The sequence below is a fragment of the Lactuca virosa genome, chromosome 7 (assembly GCF_052849685.1).
Source record: "Lactuca virosa cultivar CGN04683 chromosome 7, Lactuca_virosa_CGN04683_v6, whole genome shotgun sequence".
Taxonomy (NCBI): domain Eukaryota; kingdom Viridiplantae; phylum Streptophyta; class Magnoliopsida; order Asterales; family Asteraceae; genus Lactuca; species Lactuca virosa.
Genome location: NC_136432.1, coordinates 10,632,834 through 10,644,012, shown reverse-complemented (window position 1 = coordinate 10,644,012; position 11,179 = coordinate 10,632,834). Strand labels below are relative to the sequence as shown.

Below are 11,179 nucleotides of genomic sequence, written 5' to 3'. Positions count from 1 at the left end.
TTAGAGGTGGAAATGGTAATAGAGGAGGCAGAAACAATAGTTTTGGTGGCTCCTACACTTATGGTGATATCAATGGCTATGGAGGTCATGTTTCTTCCTTTCCAACTACTAATTGGCAACAGTCTTATGACTCAAGTTCAGATGTATCATGGAATTCATCCTATCCATCTTCAAACTTCTTTCCTAATCCAGGGGTAAATGGGTCATTTTCAAATGGAGGAAACAACAACAATCCTGGAAACTCATCAAATCAAAGTTTTCCATCAAGCTCATGGAATTCTAATCATTCATCTGCAACTGAAACAGGGTTTGGACCAGAACACTTTGCTAATTGGGCTTCTACCATTAGCAATCAAGACAAACCAAAATATTGGGCTCCTCCACATGCTTATGCTGCTGATGTCAAACAAGGTTCTTTGTCTGATATTTGTGATACCGTTGAGTCTTGGCTGCCTGATTCTGGAGCAACAGCTCACATGACCTTTGATCCTCAGCTTGTTCAAAATGTAAAAGTTTATAATGGCAAAGACAGGGTCGTTATTGGAAATGGTATGGCCTTACCTATAACTCATATTGGTCATTATAATCTTAAACTGTCCAATTGTATATTACATCTTGAAAATGTTTTGTTAGTACCACAACTTAAGAAAAGTCTTTTGTCTATTCCTCAACTTGTTCGTGACAATCCTTGTGTTGTCTCTTTCTCATCCTTTGGTTTCTTGATACAGACTCTTTCAGGACAGCTACTCCATCACATTCCTCTAAGCATGTATAATGTCTATGGACTTTCTGCAACTTCTGTTAGTCCTTCATCTTCTTCACAAACTCAGCTTTGGCACACTCGTCTTGGTCATCCCGGAGTCTATGTTCTTCAAAAACTTTCATTGTTAAATAAAGAGTGCACGTCAGTTCCATGTAATGCTTGTAATGTGTCGAAAATTACTAGAAAACCATTTGATTCTCATGTAATACATTCTGTTTCTCCATTACATGTTATTCATTATGACATATGGGGTCCAGCGCCTCTCTTATCCAGAAATGGTTTTCGTTATTTTGCTACATTCATTGATGATTATAGCAGATTTGTATGGCTTTATCCTCTTACAAATAGGTCACAAGTGTTTGAAGCATTTACTCATTTCAAAACTCATGTTGAGAATCTTCTTTCCTTAAAAATCAAAATGTTTCAATGTGATGGAGCACCTGAACTTATCAAAGGCTCTATGTCTAAATACTTGGAAAGTTGTGGTATAACCTATCGAATTTCTTGTCCATATTCACCACAACAAAATGGTCTTGCTGAAAGAAAGAATAGACATTTATCCGACATGGCACTAACATTGTTGTCACATGCCAATTTATCAAAATTCTTTTGGACAGATGCATTTTCGACTGCTGCTTATCTCATCAATAGATTACCCTGTCCACTTCTAAATCATAAGTCTCCTTTTGAGATTCTGTTTCATAAGTCTCCTGATTATGCATTACTCAAAAATTTTGGTTGTCTTTGTTATCCTTATCTTGGTCATTTGAGAGAAGATAAGTTGTCTTCCAAGTCTGTTCCATGTCTATTTCTTGGTTATGCTCCAAATCATAAAGGTTATATTTGCTTTGATCCTGTCACTTCCAAAGTTTATCATAATAGACATGTTACATTTCATGAGACTACTTTTCCTTCTGTTTCAAAGTTCTCAACCACTCAATCATCATCAAGTCCTCCATAAGCTACCATTCATGTACCATCTGAGTTTTATACTCAAGAACAAGTTCCATTGAATGCTTCACCTATCTATCACCACTCTTCTCAATCTTCACCTGTACATCAACAGTCTTCTTCATCATCTGTCTTATCTTCAATAAATTTACCACCACCATCACCATCACCACCACCACCACCACCTGTTGTCTCTACTCATCCTATGACAACAAGGTCTCGTGATGCTTCTAGAAAGTTAAGAACATTTCCAGATCATGAGGTTTATGTTGCTAAATCTGTGAGTCCTCCTGATAAAGAACCTACCACATATGTTCAAGCTAAAAAGTGGCCAGAATGGTGTGCAGCTATGGATGCTGAACTAAATGCTCTTCGGTGCAATAAGACTTGGGAATTGGTTTTTCCTCCTCCCAATGCAAATGTTGTGGGTTGTAAATGGGTATATCGAATAAAAAGGAATTCAGATGGGACAATAAGTCGTTATAAGGCTCGCTTAGTAGCCAAAGGATACTCTCAAACAGAAGGTGTTGATTACTCAGAAACCTTCAGTCCAGTTGTAAAACCTACTGCGATTAGAACTGTTTTATCAGTTGCCTTTTCAAAGAAATGGGACATAAGACAAGTTGATGTAAACAGTGCATTTTTGCATGGTGATTTGTCTGAAACTGTATATATGTCACAACCTCCTGGTTATACAGATCCATGTCAGCCTCATCATGTCTGTTTGCTTAAAAAGGCTCTTTATGGACTTAAACAAGCTCCACGATCATGGTTTGCAAAGTTGTCCACTGCCTTATACAGTTTTGGATTCACAAGGTGTATCTCTGATACTTCTCTTTTTGTTTTCCAAACTACTACTGAGATCTGTTATGTTCTGGTTTATGTTGATGATATAATCATCACTGGAAGTTCTTCCGAGTTTGTCTCAAATTTAATCAATCAGCTTAATTCCAAATTTGCCCTTAAAGACTTGGGAAAATTAAGTCAATTTTTGGGGGTTCAAGCCACTTTTACTTCTCATTGCTTACATTTAAGTCAAGAAAGATATGCTCTTGATCTACTTGAGAAAACAGGACTTCGTGATTGTAAGTCTTTTCCAACACCTGTCTCACCAGGAAGACAACTGTCTCGATCTTCTGGTATTGTCTTAACTGATCCAGCACTTTATAGAAGTACGGTTGGCTCATTACAATATTTGGTTATTACCAGACCTGAGATAGCTTATGCTGTGAGCAAAGTATCTCAATTTATGCATAGGCCAACAGATCGACATTGGATGGCAGTAAAAAGGATTCTCCGATATCTACGTGGCACAATTACTCATGGTCTTGTCATCAGAAAATCTTTGGATTTCTCTCTACATGCTTACTCGGATGCTGACTGGGCTGGTTGCCCTGATGATAGACGTTCAACCACAGGATATGTAGTATACATTGGTGGAAATCTTGTTAGCTGGAGTTCCAAAAAGCAACACATTGTTGCTCGTTCTAGTACAGAGGCAGAGTATAGAGCTATTGCTCATACTGCTGCAGAATTGACTTGGATCGTTTCTCTTTTAAAAGAATTGCATGTGCCTATTTCTACTACTCCTACGTTGTGGTGTGATAACATGGGAGCAACCTATTTAGCTGCTAATCCTGTGTTTCATCAAAGGACGAAACATATTGAAATAGATCTTCGTTTCATTCGAGATATGGTGTTGGCTAAGAAGTTAAATGTTTCTTATGTTCCTACAATGTTGCAACCTGCTGATGTGTTAACTAAAGGGCTTCCAGTTACACGATTTATTCAGTTATGTTCCAAGCTGTGTGTCTCTACCGTGCCTCAGCTTGAGGGGGGATGATAGCGTATATAGCCAAGTCAGCAAACAGAAAAGTAAGAGTTAGTTAGTCCCTTGTGATGTCAGCATTAGTCTGTTAGAGAAGTTACAAATCTGTTTTAATAGTTGAGGCATCTATATAACAGATGTGCTCTGCATTGTATTAAATAATGAAATGAATACAATAAAGAAATTCTCTCTCACTCTAAATCTTTCTCTCTCTAAAACATAAACTGTTTCAAAAGACTATTTCAAACTACTCATACCAAGATGTTTCACATAATATCTAGACTATAACACAAAAGTTTAAATATGGCCTCCACAAAAACTAATAAGCATAAGACAATAAATATAGAGGCCAAAGTAGTACAAAATGCCTTTCATAAGATACAAAACAACTTATATTGATTTTAACCTTAATAACTCAAATAAAATATCAGTATAACAATAAAATTGGATTTTGTTGGTTGTAATCATTAGAATATGTAAGATTTACATGGAGTACTACTCACATACATTAATACCAACATAATATATACCCGATTATCCATATACAAATCCTCAAGTTTTATCATGAAAACGTGAAAGATCTGACACAAGGAGTACCTAAATGGGCACCAATGTTGGTGGTGACATCTTTTGAATGAGAAATTGATGAAATCTTATTGGATTGGATTGTACATAAATTGGTGGCGTCGAGCTTTATGGAATACTTGATCAGGTTGTGGGTGATGAAAGTTGGGAACCGCATGAGTCACTGAGACTATTTACGTATGAGATTAAGAAGTACCAAAACGATGACGTCACGAGCTCAAGGGAGGGAGAATATAACAACCTGCCTAGTTATACATAAAGATACCCTAAGAACTAGAATATTTTTGCATGCTAGTTCTAGAAGGATATCAAAGTAGTCACCTTCTGACATAAGTCCCTTTATTTCATTTAATGTTTTAAAAAGTTCACCATGGTTTCGTCATGGCGCACCATGGCTCTAATGTTTGTACTTGACACCACTCTTTAACAAAATGTCGTCTTAAGTCATATATATATATATATATATATATATATATATATATATATATATATATATATATATATATATATATATATATATATATATATACAGAGAGAGAGAGAAAATTATGAATTATATACAAAATTGTTGTCTTAAGTCACGTCTTACAAACAACTTGACTCGTCACGGCTCGTAAAAATTTGAGGCTTGACATTGTCGCTAAGTCACGGCTAAAGTTATTTAGAACGTCGTTTCATATACATTTAGGTACATGTCATTTAATTTTCTAGGAATCATCATGCATACATTGGATCCTCCTATTCATTTGTAAATCAACTTGTATATTTGCTTGAGTTCTCTCTAAGGCGATAAAAACCTTCTCTTCGAGTTCTTTTCAAGCTTCCTTGGCTTGATTGTGTTTTTGATCCAAGATATGTCAACTTATTTGGGAACTTAGTGTTGCACGCCAAACTTAGAAGAACAAATATGTGACACTCTACTGCCCCACATAACTTGCAAAGTCGCGTAACCAACTATCCACAAAACTTGTCCAACTCAACATGACTTCATATGCCTTCTTGTGTAAAATCCACCGGAACTTTTTGTTTTCCTTAAGCAACCATCTAAGCCGACTAAAAACTTGCCAAGTCACCAACCAACATCTAAGTGGACTTTATGACTTGCTACACTACTTGCGTATGTCGCTTACCAAGTAAAATAGAACCTCACTATCTATTTTTTCTGTCATGCAACTTGCTAACACGGCTTACTCAAGTTGTATACCAAGATGCGTTTTCATAGCTTTATATAATTCCACAATACAACCTCTCATTCATTTCCATTGCACAACATCCATAAACTTCTTACAAACTAAACTCATAATGTTGCAAATGTTCTTATAATACAAACTTGAAGTCTCGGGTCTTGCATACACCATCCATTGCATCCCAAAAGCATTGGGACATTTTGACGATGACATGAACAACATTGTTTGAGAAGAGCAAACAATATCATCTATTTGTGAGAAACGATATTTGATCAAAAGTCGAACATAACTAGAATCATTCTTTTTTTTAACTATACTTATATTTTATCAAAAAGTCAAAGTAAAAAAAAAAATCAAAATTCATGAATACATATTTCACAACCAATATACTATAAAGAGAAATTTTCCCCCACTAAAACCGAACACCAATGAGTAATTACTTCTTCAAAGCTATAATGAGTTGTAAACCATGCCTAGAAACTTTGTACATTCCTTCAGCACAGCCATATAATAAAAGAAGGAGAACCATGATCCGACACATCAAACCATTTCCTCTGAACCTGTTGCTGCATTCAAGTCTTTATGCATGAAGTGGTGATTAAAATGTGCTATGAGCAATGGGTTTCTTCTTAAGCAAGTAAAGAAATCATCCTTGCTGATCCTACCATCACCATCCGTGTCAAACAAATCAAAGAGCGCATGTATCTGCATTTACATATTTTATTTGAGCACTCACAAAGAATCATTAGTTAGACTGTGTTTGTTACACAGGACAGGACATGACATGACAGACAGGGATAAAGAGAGCATTCATGTCTTTTGCACAGACTGAGATCAAGGACTGGTCCCTGTCCCACCACTTTTGTCCTATTGACATCGATCAAATGCACACAGTTAAATGGATCATATATTAACCTCGCTCATGGCCAAGTTAGGAATGGCTGGGCTTGTGGAACCTCCAAACTGTTGATTGTTCACAAGGAAGGAAACAAATTAGAAAATGTTTTTAAGGTTGAAAAAGAATTTATAAAAAAATGCATAGATACAAAATAAATATAAAATATTTACTTCGAGCATGGAAATGTAACCATCTTTATCCTCATCACTTTCGTTAAAAGCCACTTCACATGCTCTTTGGAATAATGGTAGCTTCAGAACATGGGCTGATCCTACCAAGAACTGCATGATCCAAATAAAAACAACCATGGTAAAGAAACAAATGGTGAAATGGGACCCACAAAGAATGCCAGAATAGAAATAGAAATACCCCTTAAAAACATGACCTATAAGCTTCAATGCAATTTTTTTGTGGGCCTAACTGTGTGGATATAAATTAAGATGGGCCCACAAAATGGTCCTGACAAAAACTCCTTAATTCATACAAAAACTAATCTACAAGCGTCTCGAAATAGAAAGAAACAGACCCCACAATGAATGAATGCTGTAAAAGCTTTGCTTCAATTTGTAGGCCCCATATATATGATATCATAATAAATGAATGAAGGTAGGACCCACACAATAATGGTTTTAGTCATTTTATCAATAACTAACATAGCAAATAATAGAAACAGCCCAGTCTAAAAGACACTCTTGTGGGTCCCCTTTTTGTGATTTAGTATAAACTGAAATTGTAGATCATGATTACCTCTTTAAATGTTATAATTCCGTACTTCTCAACATCAATGAATCCAAAAATCTGTAGCAAAGATGAAAACTTCAAGTCATCAATGGCAGAAACGCACCACAATATATTCAAAAATAACACTCGTTTATTTTTCTATTAGGTTAACTTCAAATGTTACAGAAATCACACTTTCAATTATATAAATTGATAGAAAAGAATCAATAAATGCATCAAAAGGTATGATAATATTTGCAAATTGGAAAAGGATTTGTTACGCTTTTGTAGAAGAATATATAATTATGAATTTGTTAAATATGAGTTTGAGATTTATTAGTGAAAGGACAACTAATGGAAGTAGTCTTTTTACTGACCTTTGTGGAAAGGCTACTAGGCTTCAATCTTAAAACCCTCATGAAATCTTCCATGTTAACACATCCACTGCAAATGAAATGCAACTACTTTATATAAATATTGTTAAACTGATGAATCTTACCACTCTTTTAAGTGGGCAATAATATTAAAAGATTATGTGAAACATTCACCTAATCCCCCCCTACTGTTGCAAATTAAATGAATGTAATTGTATAACACGAGTTTTCTTATGTTTGAAATGATAGTTAAATCCCACCAAACATACAAAGGTCTTTTTTTTTTTTCTAAAATCTTCTGTATATAATTAATTGAAAGGATGATATACGGAAATATACCTGCTATCTGGATTCATTGCAAGAAATCTATCCAAGAATTCTACAGCTTCTGAAGAGCTCAAATGACATAACTAGGGACACAAATTCACCTCAATTAAGCAATTTTATCAAACACAAAATGACAAACACTAGAAAAAGAATATCATTTCTATATTGAAAAAAGAAACTGCAAACTAGGTCACAAAAACTCACTTTTTGAATTTTTGCCATTTCAACCATAAAGGGTGACAAACTTTCCTGTAAAAACAACAAAATATGGTTAGAATTTTAAAATATGGACATAATATCTTAATTTCACCAACAAGAAAAAGTGATACATATGACCGAAACCTTCATGGGGTAATTTTGTCTTTTTGGCCATCTTTAAGGCATTTCTAGCATACAAGCTATAAACAAACCGCATTGCTTATAGCAATGACAATAATATTGTAAAAAAAAAACTTCCTCTTTTACTATGAAAATTGCGTTGTTTATTAGACAGATGGTTCTAGAGAAGTGTTGGGCTATTTCTGAAATGTCCAAAATACCCTTCAAAATGACAAAATAAAGAATTATATAGATATATACCTGTCCAGACTGAACTGCTTTTGAAAGAAGTGCATAATCAGCAAAAGAATGGTATGTCTGTACAACATTTAAAGCAGAAGCCATGGCTCTCCCAGTCTGCAAAAACACAAATGTTATTTTGAAATAAAATAATGGAACTTTAAAATTAATAAATTACTATAAAATAAAGAGTAAAAAAGCTATGAAACTGTGGTTATAACTTATAATAGCAAAGACAAACTTACCCTCTCAGCAAAACGTGCAGCGCTTTCCTTATGATGCTGTGAGGGCGACATAACAGGAAGATATTCAACCTGATTAATTTGCAATAAATTAAAACAATATTATTATTTTTTAATTAATTCACATCCAAAAAAAAAAAAAGCTGGCTTTCTATCAAGACACTAACCCTTCTTTTTTCCCTCCTAACTCCTCCTCTCATGTTATAATTGATGAATATTGTGAAATTTATTTTCTTAAAAGTAAGGTTAAATGGTCATTTAATTTCATTAAGATGGTCTATTCGGTCTAAAACAGAAACAGAGCTTAAGATATACATCACTTTATCCATAAAGACATCACTACCCATTCATTCATTTTATCCATAGAGGACTTAATAGGGATAAAAAAAAAAAAAAAAAAAAAAACAACACCTAAATGTAATAAAGTCTTGTCCCCATTAAGTCCATTAAGACTAGTTTCTTATTTTCCCCATAAATTATTGTATGGATAAATGACGCCTGTCTTGAGAAACTGTTGAATGAGAGAAAATGACTATTTTACCCTTCTTTTTAGAAAAAATGATTCATAAAAAATGACAAAAACAGGACTTTTGAAGCATATACCTCCATGAAATTGTGGAACTGCATGAACATTCTAAACATGAGTTTCGCCAAAGCAATATGACCCCTACAACCACGTGATGCACAATTTAAACATCATATAAATTATAAAAAAAGAAAAGAATTTCTATGTGAGAGATTATGTGTATTACCATGATTGGTCAAAATGAATATGAGGATATCGAAGGACCACTGGTTGTATAGAATAACCAGGAATAAATGCACCGAGTTGAAAAGAAATAAGCTGCCTTCCATTTGTTGTGGTTCCCTCAGGAAACAAAAGTAATCGAGGAAATCTACTGCCTGACGCTTTTCTCTGTATTCAGATCCTTAAAAGCAAACATCTGTATCAAATTGCTTACATATACATAGAATACAAGACTTCTCATTTTTAACGTTTCTTTGATTCTTTAGATTTAATTTACCCATAATATTATTCTGTACAACAAACACATCAAATAAGGAAATTGGGGGGAAATAGATGATGAACGAAGGCTTGTTACCTTTATTTCATTTACAGCATGCTTCCGTGATTGATATGAGAAACGATTCACATATATTACCTGAAAAATAAAAAATAAAAACATAATTAGATGGAAAAAAAAACTGCAAAAAGATTAAACTTTTAATGATTTTTATTTACCTGCATAGCTCTAATTATTGTTCCAACAAAGGGCATAGAATCATGGGACTCAGATGCAACGATTGTTGGAGAACATTCATAGAAAAAGTAAATTGGATCAATGTATGATACATGATTAGCTACAATGATAGGAGCGGCATCCCTTGGAGCAGGCTTCCCCTTCACTTGAATCCAATGGTAGCTGCAACATGCAAACAAATTGCAGGACTGATAAAATTACAAGAAAAATATGCTTGGAACCCCAATAAATGCAGCCGCATATAAGTTCAGATAACGACATATATGTTTGCGCAATTAATGAACCTTGATGTGATCTTACCCGAACGAAAACAGAATTCCCCTTGCACACAATCGGGTGATCCACATAACCCTACATCTCCATCTTGGCATTGGATTCTGTTTATCTTTCCAACCTTGTAAAGCACATTTTGTCGCAATATACCCGATTATTATACACAATCCAAACAACACAAGCCGAACCAAAGCTATAGGCACACAAATCAACATCTTGACCCATTCGTAAACCCCTTCAATCTTCGCCGTTTGGTTTTTAAACGGATCCACCGTGGTTGACCCAGAAGCTTCAAATCCATCAGACCCAATAATCGCATATGGGTTTTCATAGGTTCTTGTGGAATCATCATCAAAATTGGATTGGGTGGCGAAACGACTTGATATTTGATTTGTGGGTATTCCAGATTGAAAATAGCCGACTTGATCATTGATGGTTATGGCGACTTGGGAAGGAGAGTTGTCATCGGTGAAGGTATGCGTGAGGGCGCTGGCGTCGAAGGCAGGTAGTATTAGAGGGCGTTTGAGATCGGTAGCCGCTGCCATTGTTGGAAGGTCATCAAATGGAGGGATTTTTTTGGGTCAAAAAGTTGAAAATATGACAAAAGGAGAGAGGGAATTCAGATTTCAGAGGCCATCGAGTGTTTCTTGGGGTATTTTAAATTTGCGTCAATGGTTGTGGTGCATTTGGATGTTATATATTTTCTCAATGATCGCGTCTCCAATGGGGAGAATCTTTCTTGCATGTCATTGTCTATTTGTGGTGAATTTACAAGAATATCCTTGTGCTTTGACTTTATAATTATAGGTACCTTTTAATTGTTTCTCATGATACACACAAAATCCATGTTATATTGTCCTCCTTAATTTATCTTCTTTTAAGTGAACATAGTACCCTGTGTACAATCTATATATTATATGAATAGGTTAAAAAATATATATATCAAAATATAAAAATTAAGTATTTTTTAAAATGGAATCCATGAATTCGACTAATATAGTTCAATACATATTGATTGAAGGCAAACGGGCAACAAGCTGCGCCGCTAGCCTTTTCTGGATGGCAAAATCAATTCTTTTGAAAACAACATTTGTGGATCTAGGAGATATGACATTAGAATGCATGACTCGTTGGACTCTGTTGAGGAGCTCCACCGCCTCTGGTGCGAGAAAACCAAATGTATCGAATGCAAAAGGTACAAACACATGTTG

At 34.9% G+C, this 11,179-nt stretch overlaps 1 protein-coding gene across 1 annotated transcript; it reads right to left on the bottom strand.

The window, feature by feature from the left end:
* Positions 1-5,600: 5,600 nt before the first annotated feature.
* LOC145124712 (lysophospholipid acyltransferase LPEAT2-like) lies at positions 5,601-10,653 on the bottom strand. Its single transcript, XM_079060160.1, has 14 exons — positions 9,996-10,653; positions 9,677-9,857; positions 9,537-9,596; positions 9,186-9,349; positions 9,037-9,100; positions 8,437-8,505; positions 8,213-8,308; positions 7,838-7,882; positions 7,646-7,716; positions 7,310-7,376; positions 6,960-7,010; positions 6,383-6,493; positions 6,230-6,277; positions 5,601-6,019 (listed from the first exon to the last, which is right to left on the bottom strand). Exons 1-14 carry the CDS (start codon positions 10,511-10,513, stop codon positions 5,855-5,857), a joined length of 1,710 nt encoding a protein of 569 aa, XP_078916286.1. The 5' UTR covers positions 10,514-10,653; the 3' UTR covers positions 5,601-5,854.
* Positions 10,654-11,179: the final 526 nt, after the last annotated feature.